General features: G+C 33.9%; 2 protein-coding genes across 2 annotated transcripts in view; both read left to right on the top strand.

Moving 5' to 3' along the window:
• URB1 (URB1 ribosome biogenesis homolog) overlaps window positions 1-4,634 on the top strand; it is a 57,632-nt gene extending 52,998 nt beyond the window's left edge. Inside the window, 3 exon segments of the mRNA XM_032220052.1 lie at window positions 362-603; window positions 1,907-2,479; window positions 3,845-4,634. Of these exon segments, the coding sequence (XP_032075943.1) occupies window positions 362-603; window positions 1,907-2,479; window positions 3,845-4,056 (1,027 nt within the window). The 3' untranslated portion in view covers window positions 4,057-4,634.
• A 6,197-nt stretch (window positions 4,635-10,831) lies between these two features.
• Window positions 10,832-16,059, top strand: MIS18A (MIS18 kinetochore protein A). Its single transcript, XM_032220284.1, has 5 exons — window positions 10,832-11,073; window positions 12,325-12,391; window positions 12,802-12,924; window positions 13,884-13,977; window positions 14,821-16,059. The coding sequence occupies exons 1-5, from the start codon at window positions 10,878-10,880 to the stop codon at window positions 14,899-14,901; spliced, it is 561 nt and encodes a 186-aa protein (XP_032076175.1). The 5' UTR covers window positions 10,832-10,877; the 3' UTR covers window positions 14,902-16,059.
• The last annotated feature ends 306 nt before the right edge of the window (window positions 16,060-16,365 follow it).

Genomic DNA, 16,365 nt, shown 5'->3' with positions numbered 1-16,365 from the left:
GAAACCCCAAATTGCATAATAATAACCCATGGCTTGGTCTTGGTAGGATTGAGTCAAAGTTGGTTGCTCCACATCCAGGGAACTACAGATTCAGAAGCCATAAAATCTGATAAGTCATTGGCTCCAAGTCATGCTAATTTTCTATAAGATTAATATATATGTACTACATTTATGTCATATTTGTAATGTTTTCCAATAATCTATAAATTATCCATCGGTTTCTTGTTTTGCTTTATTCAAGGATGAGGTTAACTATTCGGTGCCTAACAAAATCAACAGAGAGCAGTGAATTATATTGTGCATAATGTGAGATGATATAAATATTTTGTCCTAATTTTGTCCCCTGTCTTTTGCTAAATAGAACCAACTTGGATCCTGTTGCGTTTATTCAGTTTTTCAGTGTATTAAGTTCTGTATTGGAATACCGTACTCTGGTTATTAAAGCCTTCAGAGAAATGGGCAGATTCGTTGTAAATGAACATATCCTTTCAAACAATGATGTGTTGATACTTTTGTACAAGTGGAGTATAATTAGCAAAGATGTGGAACTTCAGGATGACCTGCATGTTGTTGCACAACAATACCAAATCAAAGAATTGCTTAGTAAGTATTCTCAAAATACTTCAGAGTTGCCATGTTACATTAATGTGTAGATTTAGCAAATGCTGTAAAAATAGCCACTTATTCTGAGATCAAAAAAGATTCCTCCATTTGTAATAACTCACAAAACAATATGTTGTTTGCCAGATGAGTTACTCTAGAATATTGAATTCGGCAGGCATATATTTGAAAATATCTCCTTGATTCATGATGGCAAATTAATTTGAATATCTTCATGCTTAGCCTCACCTAAAGTCAGTGTCAAAAGGTTTTTATATAACGCAAAGACATTGGAAATAGGGACACAATCAGTGTTTTGGTTTGTCAAAGATTACTTCAGGAAAAGTAATCCTTAATGAGGGAGGAATGACTGAGGAAGAACTGTAAGGTAGTTAAAATACTTTGAAAATATGTAGAGATACAGCAGTGGTGGGTTTCAAAAACTTTTGAGAACCTCTTCTGTAGGTGTGGCCTGCTTTGTGGGAGTGGCTTGCCAGCCATGTGACTGAGTGGGAGTGGGCTTGGTAGTCATGTGATTGGTGGGTGTGGCCAACTTGTAAAATGTGAAACTCACTTAACAATGCTCTTGCTTAGCAACCAAAATGTTGGCTCAGAAACTCTGGCATTTGAAGCACGCAAGTCTTAAAGCTGTCAAGTTACATGAGCCTTGCACCCCTAACTCTTTAGAAAAAAAACCCCAGGGGTATTCAAACTTGACAGCTTTAAGACTTTGAGGTTTTGATAGGACTTTTAGAGGCGGGTGGGGTGATTGGTGAGCCAGCCAATCAGTGAGTGGCTGGTAGGGCAAGCGTGGTGTGGTTGGTTGGGGGGAGGGAGCTGGAACCGGTTCTAAATGGCATGGTAGATTTGTGGAACCTCTTCTATAGAAGAGGTTAGAACTGGCAGGCACCCACCCCTGGGATAGTGTATAAACAACTTTATATTGTGTAATGTGAATATGGATCTGATTCTGTTTAGCTAAACTGCTACGATTGATGTTAATTTTCAAGAGAAGTGTAAACCTTTGATGTACTTGATAGATATTTTTGCTGCACAGAATGGGTGCTATTCCAGAGATCTTGTTAGATATGAATTAGCATTTGCTTTTAATAATTGAGGTGCCATAGTTAACTTGGTATTTTTAAAATATTAAATCTGCTACTTTTTGAGGTAATAGCATACTTACTAGGAAGTTAATCTGCATGACAACATCTGTCAATTCATCTCAGCCTTAGTACTGTTTAATTATTCAATGATTGCCCTTGTTTCATTGTTTATAAAAGGGGTTTCCTTTTATTTACTTCAGGAAATACAGACAGGAACAAACCACGGTTACATTCTCAAACATCAATCCGACTAGCTCAGAGAAGGAGTAAAATTGAAATAGAGGCAGCTGCAATCTCTGTATGGAAAGAAGTTTATTTAAATGAATGTAGAACTCTTCTGAGATCCGTTTTTATCCATTGGGAACCTGTTTTACTGGAAACATCAGCAAAATTGCCAACAGAACAGAAAGGATATAGAAATTCAGATCTTACCTGCAAGATTGCTTATTTAGTATTTAGATGGCTTGTGACATCCTTCCTTGATAGCAACTTGAACATTCAGAATGCACTCCTGACTTTCTGGTGGCTTAAAAAATGTGGTTTTGGAAACAACATTATATTGGATTATATTCTTAAAGATGGAACTCTGAAAAGGGCTGTATTTAAGCTTTATAGTAGCATCTGTAATGCCTCTGAAGTTATGAAGTTGAGTGAGCTCTCTATGCTTAATGGAATCATGCTCCACCTACTAGAATCTCAGGGCCTGGCAGAAAATCATTTTCATGGAGCTGTGAAGAAATTCTGCCTCACTGAAGTGACAGAAGTGAACAAAGGTAACTTTTTTTTTTTTTACAAAAAATACTCTGTCCTTTCCCTACATGTTGCCTTTGACATTGCTAAACTTCATGTCTGTTAACTTATATGTACTATTAGAAGACATCAAATTGAAAAAAAACTGTTCTGCTTCATGAAACCTTGGAATTTGCCAAATATCATAATAGAGATTAACATTTCCAGAAGATGGGTTATGGTCAAGGGCAAATAATAGTTCAGAACATTGGGTTTTAGTATATAATTATCTGTAATATCCCAAAGGTGCTTTTTTCAAAAGACAACAGGACTTTCTTTGTTTTTCCTTGAAGACATTTCGCTTCTCAGTTAAGAACTGAAGAAGCTTGTTAAATGAGAAGCAAAACATCTTCAAGGAAAACCAAAGGAAGTCCAGTTACCTTTTGAAAAAGCACCTTTGGGACAACCACGACCTGGGTAATTAAGCATCTCCATAGATATCTTTAATATCCTTAAAACAAGGTACAATAATGTTTAATATTTTGAATCTTCAAGTATTAGTTTTTCTGCTATTTTTAAGTCAACACAATACAATATTTCTAGTAGCTATTCAAATATTATTTTTTTTTTGGGGGGGGGCTGAGATTATAACTGGAGTGGGTGGGTCCTACTGGAAGATGAAATGTTCATGGCAGATCTTTTGAAGACTAAATTAAATCCAAAAATCAGATACTCAAATACTAATAACTATGAATATCTAAACTAGGCATGTCCAACCTGCCAGATGCAGACCGCATGTAGCCCTTGACAGCTAGTAATGCACCCCCAGACCATAAAGTTTTAGTGTTATTATGCAATTTATATCCATTGACTATATTATACATTTTATGTATGACCCAAGAAAATTCCTGTTCATTCAGTGCAGCTCAGGCAAACCAAAAGGTTGGATATCCAGTATCTAAACCATTTTCAATGCAAGTCATTCTCAATACAAAACAAAAAAAGGCCTGTTTCAATTAGGGTAGAAGTATGCTAGGAGATGCACATGAAAAGCCAAGACATCAGTAGCTGAAGGGAGAAAAGCTGATGGGGACAGTTCTTGAATGGCATGGTGGCATGTCATACTGGGACATCAACAGAGGCTGAGAAGGACAGCCATTGAGAAAATTGAGGGGTAGATTAGAGGGATATGCTATGTTGGGATTTGCTAAGTGGTGAAGGAACACAAGACAGAATATATAACTCTCCCATCTAAATATTGTTTTGTATAAAACCAAAGTGTTAATGGGTTTTGGCCGCCATACCACAACAGAATTTCAGCCATAGGGTAGGTTCTTTCAAGTTTGAAACAAAGTTGTTTCCCCATGTTATGCATACCCCTTTTGTAATTATCATTTTCTTTTTCCTAGCTGCAAGCATTTTCCTTTCTTCAATTTATATTGGAGACATTTGGCTAGGAGCAAGTCAACCAGACATGTTTATGACACACATTAAACTAATATGTGGAGCAACTGATACTGAACGAAATGATAAAAAAAGGTTGGAATTTGAAGATTCGATGGTTTCTCTCTGCAAAGACATATACTCATTTCTAAGTCTTCATCGTCATATTCAATATTAAACGCAAACATTTGTCAACTTTCCTATCTTGAAACTAAAAAATAAATAAAAAGAACCATTGTGTACAATTCTACAGGAATTGTTTCAAAAACAATGTCTATTTTCCTACTAACAGTAGTACAATTTTAAGTTATAATAGGCATGATTTCAGATAAACTTATGTTTTTTCAGAATTTGGCAAAGCTGGTTTTAGATGCTGATTTTGTATATTGTGTTTTAAACTGCTGGAAAAAGTAATGAACAAAACATTGATTGGAGGTTAATAATTTTGCAGTAAAGTAAACATAGAGTAATGTTTACTGTTGTGTGAAATGAACATATCCATTAGAGTTGTGTAGGCTTTGAAAATGGTTTTAGAAGTAGTGTTTTGTTATATGAAGAAATAAAAAAACAGTCCCATTTTAAAGCAACTTTTCTTTTCAGGCTTCTGTTTTAATAAATCACATTAAAAGGTGAAGTTGCTTTAATGGGGTGATCTTTTAAAAAACAGTATTTTTGTTTCAAGTTCATCACATAAAACCCTGAAAAAAATTACAAAGAGTGTGTGTGTGTGTGTGTGTGTGTGTGTATACACACACACACACACACATATACATACATACATACACACACATATATACAGATACAGACATACATACATAAAAAGTAATAGAAGAAAAAAAGAGGGGCAAAAAAACACCCCATGGAGTGAATCATAGCAATTTACAAGCAAATCGAACTGGCTAAAATGAAATTTATTAAGATAAGCATTTTCAACATTAGCTTTATATAATTGAGTATTCTACATTGTTTGAAAAATTGCAAGTTATATTTAACATCCAAATAATATATAAACAGCAGTAAAATCAATACATTATAAATCCTAAAGTAATATAACTATAATAATTTATGTCCAAACAAACCCCTGAAAATTAGAATATTATCACTTGAAATTTTAGATGTGGTACAAACTCATATATGGTATTATAATCCTTAAATGGTTCTCAACTCCCAAGTCCCCAAGTAATTACATTCTACGTCAGATTTACTTTTGAAATATAAAAGTTATTTTGGACATAGAGGTATACTCCTACGGGTTAATTAACCATTCTTCTGAGAAAGAATTCTGTGTACTTTCCTATCAGAAGTGTAAAGAGTCCTTGCAGCAATTAACATGTACAAAGCTGCTTCAGTGTACTTTGTGGGGATATAAGCTTTGATAATATTAAATTGGTTGGAAAGGAAACTAAGGTTTTATAAATTGTTTCAATCCATTAGAGATTAGTTTTCAACATGGTTGGCTGTGAAACATTGCTAACCAAATAGGGAAAAATGATCCAACCTGATTATTACATTTCCAGTTATTCTTAGAAAATGAGCTATATTTGTCATTGTAAAATTTTGCCCAATACTATACAACACTATTGAAAATTTTACATTACAAAAAAGAAAAAAATATTTACTATTTTTTATAGTAACACTGCTTCCAATACATGATATATTATATTCAGATAAAAAGATATGTAACTTTAATGTTGCATATACATGCATACATAGAAATGTTTGTATTTTATAAAGTGAATAATTTATAATATAGAGTATTATATGTATTTTGTTCCACTGAATCTCAGGCATAACTACTTTTTAATTAGTCTTAAGTAATGTTCAGTCACATCTTATTTGCAATTAGGAAAAAAGTCAATCTTCAGATTCAACCAGTTTTTTTTATAACAATCATTTTGTATTGTGTAAAAATACAAGTAATGTAATATTTCTAGTACTAATTCAATAGAGATCTGGTTCTGGTTTTATTCAATTTCCTTAATGATTTGAAGCATGACTTTTAGCTTCTAATTTGCATATATAATATTAAATTTTTGTCTAATCTTTGTATAATTCATTTGATATATTTTAAATTAAATTGTGGATTTCATATTTTCTGGTAAATCTACCCTTTTGTATTAAATACTACAATGATTGTTATATAACGAAAAGGCCAAAGTATATATTTTTTAAAGAATTATGTTTTTTTACCTAGTTATTCCTTCTATAATATTGTACTATAATATAATATTATAGAATTTCATTTATGAGAAGGTTTTACACTGAATTGTCTGTATGGTGACATGGTAACAGAACCCTTCAATTTCTTCTTGGTTATCTACAGATGTTCATACAGTGTCATTGTTAACAAGATTTTGATGAATAGTTTCTGAATATTTCCATGGAAACTTCTTTGATCTTCCAGTCCTGGGAACAAAATTGCTAAATTAAGTTTGATTATCTTTAAAGTGTTATCAGGTATTATGAGAAATCAGTAATAACTGATAACCGAACGTTCATATTATAGATTTATTGCTCAGATCACACTGAACCTTATAATAGTGAACATTTCAAACTAGCATGTTTTCAATGCTAAATCAGTTTTTAATAACAATTGCTTCCTTTATAATGTTTAGTCCCAGTAATGTTTATTTGGTCAATGCCCAGCAATGCAATATTTATCTGTATGGAACTGTTGATCACTTTCTGAGAGGTTGTCTATGTGAGATTGGCTGTCAGATCAATGTATTCTGCAAATTGATCAAACACTATGCCTAAGGTATATAAATTCCAAGTACATATGTAGACATTCTTCCCACAAAAAATTGATGTACTCTTTAAAATAAAAGAGCATTAAATTTGGCAGATTAGATCCAAATTTATTTATGTTAATTTACTTTAGTTGGAACTAATGTTTAATTAAAGTAAATTGAAATGAATAAATATGGATCTAACCTGCCAATTTTGTAGGAAGTAGGAGATGAGAAAGTTTATAGCAGGGGTGTCAAACTTGCGTCATCATGTAACATATCAGGACTTTTTTCCCTTCGCTAAACCGGGCGGGGGCAGGGCCAGCATGTGATGCAACTGGGTCACGGGTTTGACAACCCTGGTTCATAGGAATTTTATGTTTGCAATATTCAGTAGATACCCTTCAATATATTTTCTTGAGATTGAACAAATTTATTTGGTTATTGGCCATTTTTCTGATACTAAACGCAACATGCGATAAATACATAAATTGCTTGGATTTATTTATTTGTCTTTAAAGTATTGAAAGTATTTTCAGAAAAACTGAACTGCAAATAATTAAGAACTTTTTCCTATGGGAAGAGGGTAAAAAGAAACAAAAATACTTTCACAGACACTATATAAGAGATGCACTGATACAGGTCTGGAATAAAATTAGAGAAAAACATTACATGAAAATATCGACATGGCTTTCCACTATGAAAGCCATGACACATCCCAATGCACTAGATCTATCGAAAATGGTTAGATATAGTGAAATTTTAGACAGTCAAGGGAATTTGAAAACAAATCCAGAATTAAAGGAGCAAAATATAAATATAGATTGGTGGCCATATCTCCAACTACAATCGAGATACAAAATAGACGTAAAAGAATATGGAATATTCACAGAATTACAACAAATAGATAAAAATTTAATTGGCCCAGAAAATAAATTCATAATGAAAATTTACAAATATTTATTAGAAGTAACATTAGAAGAAGAAAAAGTTAAAGATTGCATGATAGCGTGGGTCAAAAACTTTGGTTACAACATAGATCTAGTGGATTGGGAAAGAACTTGGAACACAAATTATAAACTAACACGATCAGCAGCACTTAAAGAAAATATATACAAAATGTTTTATCATTGGCATTTATCACCAACAAGATTGGCTAAAATGTACCCAAACATGAAGCTGACCTGCTGGATGTGTAAAAAAGTACAAGGGACCTATTATCACATATGGTGGATCTGCCCGGAAACACAAAAATATTGGACAAAAATTTGGAAATGAGTGCAAGAAATTACAGGAGAACAGATAAAATACAAACCCGAAATCTTTCTACTGGGAATAATCAAAGGGAAATATAGAAAGAAAATTAAGTACATATTAACACATCTGCTAACTACAGTTAGAATAGCATTTGCCCAATGCTGGAAACAAAATAATACCCCCTCGGACGAATTAGTGATAAAAAAAACTTTGGATTGTTCAGAGATGGACAAATTAACATTGAAATTAAAAGATAAAAGAAGAGTCAGAATATTATGAAATTTGGAACAATTGGTACAAATGGCTGCAAAACAAGAATAAAAATAATTAAGCCAAAAAAACAATATATATAAATATATATAGAACTGTTTATAAAGGTGTGTAAATATAGAAGCGAAATATTATATACATGTACAGGTATGATGACATAATAATGTTGATGTAATGACTGTAAAGTATTGTAGAAGGGAAAAAATAAATAAAGAACTCTCCCGACTATGTTTAGTTTATTATGTACTTTAAATTCAGTGGTTTATTAAATCATATGTAAGAGTTAAAGTCAGTCTTTTCAGTGTATATAAAATTTTTCTAGAGCTGTACAAACTATAACTACAAAATCATTTGCAGAATAAAAGATATTTCACTCACTTTGTGGATGTTGTACCAGACCGAGACATGTAGAACAAAATAAAGAAGAGAAATGCCACAAAAGAAAGAAGTCCAATCCAAAAGCCTATGACAATTGAATCTGTTGAAAAATAAATTTGAACTCTTCAAATGAATATGAAAATAAACATTTATATAAGTAATTCATATGTCCTTATTCTGTTTAAATATTCAAGAAGAGATTGTCTTTAATGCGGTATTTAAAATATATGCAATATTTCCACTATAAATGGAAACTAGCATCCTCAAGTCTAGCTGAGACTTACTGAGATCAATGAGTATTTGGATACAGTAGTAGTGAAAGTTAAATATTGAAATCCCACTTTAGCATCTCTTTGTAAGCTCACACTTGGAATAACGCATCCAGTCTTGGTTGCCACAAATCTAAAAAAGATGTTGACACTCTAGAAAGAGTGCAGAGAAGAGCAACAAAGATGATTAGGGTACTGACGGCTAAAATATAAAGAATGGTTGCTGGAATTAGTTATGTCTAGTTTAATGAAAAGGACTAGGGGTGACATGGTAGTAGTGTTCCAATATCTCAGGGGCTGCCATAAAGAAGAGGGAGTCTAGCTATTCTCCAAATCACCTGAGGGCAGGAGAAGAAGCAATGGAAAGAAACTAATCAAGGAGAGAAGCAGCCTAGAACTAAGGAGAAATTTTTTGACAGAACAATCAGTGGAACAACTTGCCTTCCAAAGTTGTGAATGCACCAACACTTTTTAAGAGGAGATTGGACAACCATTTGTCTGAAACGTTATACGTTTCCTGCCTGAGCAGGCGGGAACAACAAATAACAACTCTGTTATTCTGTTCTGTTATTTTATTATTTTAATAGTCTATTTTAAACATAGGTTGCAGGTGATTGCCTAGTTACTTTCAAGAGATATTTTTCTAGATTACTCCATTAAAATGGAATACTTTTTATTTAAAAAGAATAAAACATACTTAGGATCTATTTCCTTGTACTCTAGATGTAACAGTGGCCATCAAAAAACTGCCTCTGTGAAGATTAAATTTATCTCCACCCATATAATTTAAGGTTTCCCTGGTTCTCCTACCCTAAGATATTTCTATCTGAAAGACTTACCCTGTCAATTAAGGGGGAATAAAATATTTATTTCTGCCTAGTGGAGAGAACAGCAGTACTTACATCTGTTGGCCTTCAGCTTACTTGCATCAACTGGAGGTAGATCAAAGTAATCCATATAATATTCATAGCGCACAATATTATTTGTTGAATTGGTCATTTCAGTAGTATAACCAAGGTAGCTTTGGCCTCTTAATAGATCCCAACACAAAACTACAGTGTTTCCATAAACCCGAGCTGTAATTGTGCAAATAAATTTTCATTTGACATCCTTAAATAGGTTGAGATAGCAGAACTATTCAGGCTGACCTTCATTTCTGCTGTTGCAGCTGCCAAATGTTAAAATGACAATGAATGTCTCTTGCTTGAAGTATGACCCTTGGCCCACTGTGTTGTTTGTACTATAATCTAATGCCAACAGTTAAAAAATGATTTGCACCCACAGTTAGACAACTGTTTAAATTCATTTTAGAATATCAGATGCTGCTTGTCAAGTGCGTACCTCCCAGCAAGTTTCTTGACAGAAATTTGACAAGAATTACAGAATAGAATAGAATAACAAATAGATAGAATAACAAGAGTTGGAAGGGACCTTGGAGGTCTTCTAGTCCAACCTCCTGCCTAGGCAGGAAACCCTACACTTCAGACAAGTGGTTATCCAACTTCTGGAGGCAAGTTGTTCCACTGATTGTTCTAGCGGTATAATATAAGAAGTATAATAGATTTGTTAAAAACTTCATTTTGGGGTAGGGTTTGTCTGATTTGGCTACCTGCATCCCGAGAAGTATAAACGTTTGAGAGAGCAGTATTTGCTGGCCCAGCAGGGTCCCCACACTACCTGTAACCGGTTTAGGCTTTGCCACATGTTTATTTTGCTTTTTATACATTTGCGCTCTTTTTTTGTGCAGAGCTGTATCACAGAATAGTACAATCCAAATTCTAGCCACGATTCAGAAGTAAATGGAGCCGGCGTGCCCATTTCTCGTCCTTCAGATGAAACATGCTCGGAGACTAGTTATCTCAGCTCTAAATTCAAAACGCTTCCAAGGCTAATCTATCAACTGAGGAGGCTTTGGGGGAGAGCGTGAGTTAGTGCGCATGCGGCACAAATTCCCGCCCCGCGACTGCTTCTGCCTCTTCTCCTTGGACAAGAAAACGAAACAACCCTGTTGACGTGCTAGAGAGAGGCCGCCCGTTATTTCCGGTATTAAGGCAAGGGAGGAGTCGGATTTCGGCGCGGGCGGCTTGGAAAAAAACATGGCGGCACTCCCGTTTGAAGAAAGCTCTATGTCGGTGATGACATTCTCTGACAATCTAGAGGCCGGTAACGAGGGAAGGGAGAATGCAGAGGACCTGCCTATGGTGTTCCTATGCGCCGGATGTAAACGGCCTGTAGGAGACACGCTCAACTGGGAGACTAACGACGAGGAGACCAATTGCATCCTGCTCAAGAGTCAGTGGAAAAAAACAAAAAATAAAGCGCGCGCGGCTGCCTAGCAACGCTGCGCGTTCTTGGTCGACATTCTTTTCCTGCGCGAGCGCCCCGTTCCATTCCTCGACGCGCGCAACGGCCTTGCCAGCCGTCCAGGCGCCGGCCAAGGAATTTCCGCCCTTGGCGTCTTGCCTTGCTCGTTCTGGGGTTGCGGTTCCATGTTAACAAGTAACGTAGTATGGGTAACCCTCGACTTACAACAATTCGTTTAAGTGACCATTCTGAAGAAAGTGACTTATAACTATTTTGCACATTAACAACCTTTGTGGCCTCCCCAGGATCATATGATCAAAGTTCAGATGCTTGGCAACTGGCTGCGAGGTCATGTGATCATCTTTTGAAATCTGACAAGCAATGTGATGGGGAAGCCAGATTCACTTAACAACCTGGTCACTAACTTATCAACTGCAGTGATTCACTTAGCAGCTAAGGCAAGAAAGGTCTTAAAATGAGGCATAACTCACTTAACTATCACTTAACAACAGAAATTGTGGGCTCACTTGTGATCGTAAGTCGAGGAATACCTGAAGTCATTGTCAGCAGCGATATCTTTTCTTCTAGGCTAAACTTTTCTCCCTTTCTCAGATTTGCCTGCAAGATTATTTAGGGTTTATTTTTTCCCAAGAACCTGATAATGTTGGCCAAAAACCCAAACCCAAGAGAAGTTGTAGTTTGTCACTGCTGAATTGGTGATCTTCAACAAATTTCATGTTCAACAAAGCTGGCTTATCTGTTCCTTAGGTTGCATATGCTGTTGAACTATTTTTTTTTTTTTACTCATCTTTACTTTTCTATGTTACATATTCATTTGATTACAATAAAGGAGAATATTTGTAGCTCAGAGTTGAAATGTGGGGTCCTTGGTGCTCTAGGTTTGCTTGTTTTCTTCCAGCCCTTTCATTACTCTAGGTAACGTCATCAGTGCTAGATGTTACCTAGTTAGGGTAATGAAGCCTCTGCAAGAAAACAAGCTCAGAGGGCACCAAGGACTCCTCATATTCATTTGAATGGTAGTTTTTATGCCCCTCCCCACTCCGAATGGAATATACCATAAGTGTTTTAATTGTTAAAAGGAAAGCTTTGTTAATCTTTTCTGGCCTATCATACAATTTTGATACTGCTTTCTGTGTTCTTTGATTTATTAAAGTGGCCTATCTTTTTATGAGAACATTTTGTTTCTGCTTACTTTGATGTGTATTTTTCACATTTCAGGTGTTACACTCAATGTCTCAGTAGACAAAGAGCAAAAACTCTCAAGCCAGGCAGGTGAAACTGGCTGGTAAGTTATGATAACTTCAGAATGAAAGTTATAATTGACCTGTAGCAAAACTTCATGTTGCTGTAGCTGATTACTTTTGATCAAAACTTTTCTTTTGTTTGAAACGCCCATGTAGTTTAATAGTAACCATATGTAGATGTCCTACTCTTTAATTTATCTGAACCTAGCAAATTAATATTACAGTAATATTTGTGTTAGTATGCTGTTTTTCATTTTTGAACATTTTATCAGACCAAGTGTAAAATCAAAAGGCAAGAGGAAGGAAAATGGATGAAGAAACCCTGAATATGAGGATAAAATCTGTAGAGATTATATCTGTTTTTCCAGGAATTTTCAATATTATTTGTTTCATTTGCAAGAAATTCTAAATTAAAACATGTAATTAAAAATAAATCTGTTTTGTTTTACAGCATTCTTGAAACCTTAATTTGCTCTGGCTGCAACATGAAACTTGGAAGCATTTATAGGTGTACCCCAAAACATCTTGACTATAAACGAGATTTATTTTGCTTAAACATAGGCTCCCTAGAAAGGTAAGCAAACCTTTCACATTTTCCTTAGAATTTCTTAAGTAGAATTGGTTACTTTGGAGATTTAACTTCTTCAATTACAGATTTTTTTTCAAGGGCAGTTGGAATGTTTCAAGTCTTAATAGAATATTATTTATTACCGGTATTTTTTGTTTTAAATTTATGGAGCATCATTCTTTGTGCTATTGCTTTGTGGAACAAGAAAACTATATCAAATATGGCTCTCATATTTTTTTAATTTCAAGCGTAGAGTTTCTGTTCATTTCTGCTTCCCCCATCAAACATCATTATATCCTCCTCTTTATAAAAAAAAATCTGTGAAATAGATATAAGTTCCAGAGATAAGAGTTATTACCACATATTTATATTAGCAATTCAAAATTGTTGACATTGTATATATTGTTTACTTAGAATCTTGATGTTTGCATAATTCTAACCACAATGGTTTTTCCTTTTTAAAGTTTTTGATACTAAACTTCATTGTGGGAATAAAATCGAGTCATATTCAAATGAAAAAGAATGAGTTTATTAGCAACCTTTCCAACTAAAGTCATTAAAACACAGATCACAGAATCTTATGCCATTTAATAAAATTGTAATAAATAGCAATAAAAAATATTAATTGGAAAGATGCCATTACGTTCTTTCTGATATTTTGCTACTATATAGTAACAACCCTTCCTACAAATTTCTATACTTGTTACAAGAATGGAGAATGCTACAAGGCTTGGTCTTCTGGCCATTATTATAAAAATGACATTGAGTTGGTTGATCATTTACTTATATTTTGAATTCATAAATAGATTCAATAGTATTATTAGTATTAATTATTAGTACTACAGAAAAATGAGAATTGTTCTCTTATCTTTCATCCTTTGACCGACTCTCTTGCAGTGTATACTATAGTCATGACTATTCCCATAAATGATTGTTATGTTGCTTATAACTTATAAATGTCTAAGTTATACCCTAGGATCATCAGAACAAAAAGCTAACATTGATGAGGAACCTCTTACACTTGAAAGTCGAGCTAGTTTAGAAGAATCATTAAGAAGGGTAAGATAATAATTCTGTTTTTATATTTTGCCTTCTATACTTATTTATTGTATATACTATATTATCGCCCCTATGGAACGATCTTCCCGTTGAGATCCGGACCCTTACTACCCTTCCGGCCTTCTGCAAAGCGACCAAGACCTGGCTGTTCCGGCAGGCCTGGGGCTGTTGAATTATCCAGCCCCATCCTAAGTTATGAATGTTGTTGAATTTTTAATTGTTGTGTATATTTTTTATATCCCCCCCCTTCTTATTTGTAAGCCGCCCTGAGTCTTCCGAGAGTGGGCGGCATACAAGGTAATTAAAAATAAAATAAATAAAATAAAATGATGAACTCTTAAAATCTTTTAATTCTAGACGAGTAAAATTTGGGTAGAAAAGAAATACATTTCTTAGTTCTTTGCTGTGTGCTTCTATTTGAAAATATAATTCTTTTTCTAATTAAACATATTAGCACTACTTTTATCTGTTCATGCAACTGCTTATGCTCTTTGCATAATGCTTGTTTGAGACCAATGTACCATGCAGCTCCAAATCCCTGTTTATATCAGTTTTAAGATATGAAAGGTGGTAGCTACCAGGGGTAGTATTCACTTACCTTGTCTACTGGTTTGCAAATGTGAGTGTGCACATGCACTTTTGGTGAAAAGAGGATCTAAGTGGGATACCGTAGAGCCAGAGCGGGTAGGCGAGACCACACGCAATTTCCACTACCGGTTCGGGCGAACCGGTCCAAACAGATAGAATACCACCTCTGGTATCCACTACGAGTTCTCTGATTATACTGATAAAGTAGGAAAGAAGTGGTATATTAAATTGATTTTTTCAAACTTTATTTAACAGGCAGAAACAATACTGAAAGCATTAGAACAACGATTATCTGCAGTCGAATCAAGTTTTGCAACTCTTCACAATATTGTCTGAAAAATATTATTGCTGACATTAATATTTATAATATTAATAAAACCTTTGTATTTGCTGTTGTAAAATTGTTGGATTACTGCAAGAGTCTAGTTGCGAATTATAAAAGTCTACCCAGTCTTCTGATTAAGAATACAGACACTTTAGAAACAAAAACAAAAACAAAATCTCTGGATTTGAAGAAATTTCTAGGAAATCTTGTAAATACACCCACATGGGTCTTTTTGTAATTTTTTAAATCTCAAACATTCTAAATAATTGAAATTCTAATAATTTGTCTGTATTTTTGTCATTTCTATTGTTTTGTGTACTATGTACAATTTCTTACTTTGGTTGGCAACTTAGATTGGAATGCAGTTAATCTACTTTTTGTGGAAAACATTGTTGCTTTGGATATATAATGGTTTTCAGGGCATTACAGTTGAATCTTTTTTTATTGTAGCAGTCATTTAATTGTCTGCTAGTTTAAGATATTGATACAATATGTGTAATATACTGGCAGGGGTTTATACATACGTATTTCTTAATTTGTGTTGTTCCAATGATTTTTTTCTACTGTACTTTGAAATATTCAAATATAAATAACTGATCTAGAAAATTCAAACTAATATGGCAAGATATTCTTAACCAAAAATAAAGCATAGAAATAAATTGACTATACTAGTTATTTTACAAAATAAAGTGGTAAAAATTATATAATGTAAATGTTTGTCACTATATTTCAGAATAATTGTTTTCTAATAGCAAGAGTGCTGTTTAAAAATCAAAATACTTGAATACAGCGATATACATATTTCAGCACAAATAAAAATTTATAGTTAAACTGCAATTTAAAATTCAGTTTTCTTATAAGTCTTTGTGCTTATTTATTACTTTATTCTCTAATGGAGAATAGAATAGAAGCTACGTGTAGTTTGCCATACTGAAATGTCATTTACGTTCCAAATAAACCTAGGTGGGATTAGTCATCACAGATTTCTCATTATGTGTAGCACATTTTGTTCATCTAAATAGAACACATCATGCTGGTTTATCCTTATTTTTTCTTTAAAAATGGAAAAAAGCAGCTACTATTCATCAAGCTATAATTTGACATGTAAAGTATGTATGTGTGCTTGTATATTGCGTATAGATATTCAAATATCAGTTCTTATTTCTATTTGTTTAAACAGAATGGGGTAGGTTAAATAAAACAAAATCTGTATTGACATGAGATTTTACCCTGCTGCTTCAGTGCAAAGACTTAAGTGGCTCACCATTGCCAATTAGATTTAAAACCATGGAATACCATACAGTAATAACAAACCACTGTATACTTCCAGAACAGATACATTTTCATAAATTCTATCTCCAAAATCTATAGAAAAGCTAAGATTTAACTGCTCTTTGAAATATTGGCAGAGATAAAGCTCCTCTTCACACCAGCATTTTCTTCCTGGTCTGAATCATTAACAAAAAATGTATTAT

Source organism: Thamnophis elegans, chromosome 6 (assembly GCF_009769535.1).
Source record: "Thamnophis elegans isolate rThaEle1 chromosome 6, rThaEle1.pri, whole genome shotgun sequence".
Classification (NCBI taxonomy): Eukaryota; Metazoa; Chordata; class Lepidosauria; order Squamata; family Colubridae; genus Thamnophis; species Thamnophis elegans.
This window is presented reverse-complemented; position numbering and strand designations above follow the sequence as displayed.

Coding starts and splice junctions, on each gene's coding strand:
- MIS18A (XM_032220284.1), top strand. CDS start 10,878: ATGGCGGCACTCCCGTTTGAAGAAAGCTCTATGTCGGTGATGACATTC. Junction 11,074..12,324: donor CAATTGCATCCTGCTCAAGA/GTCAGTGGAAAA, acceptor TTCACATTTCAG/GTGTTACACTCAATGTCTCA. Junction 12,392..12,801: donor CAGGCAGGTGAAACTGGCTG/GTAAGTTATGAT, acceptor TTTGTTTTACAG/CATTCTTGAAACCTTAATTT.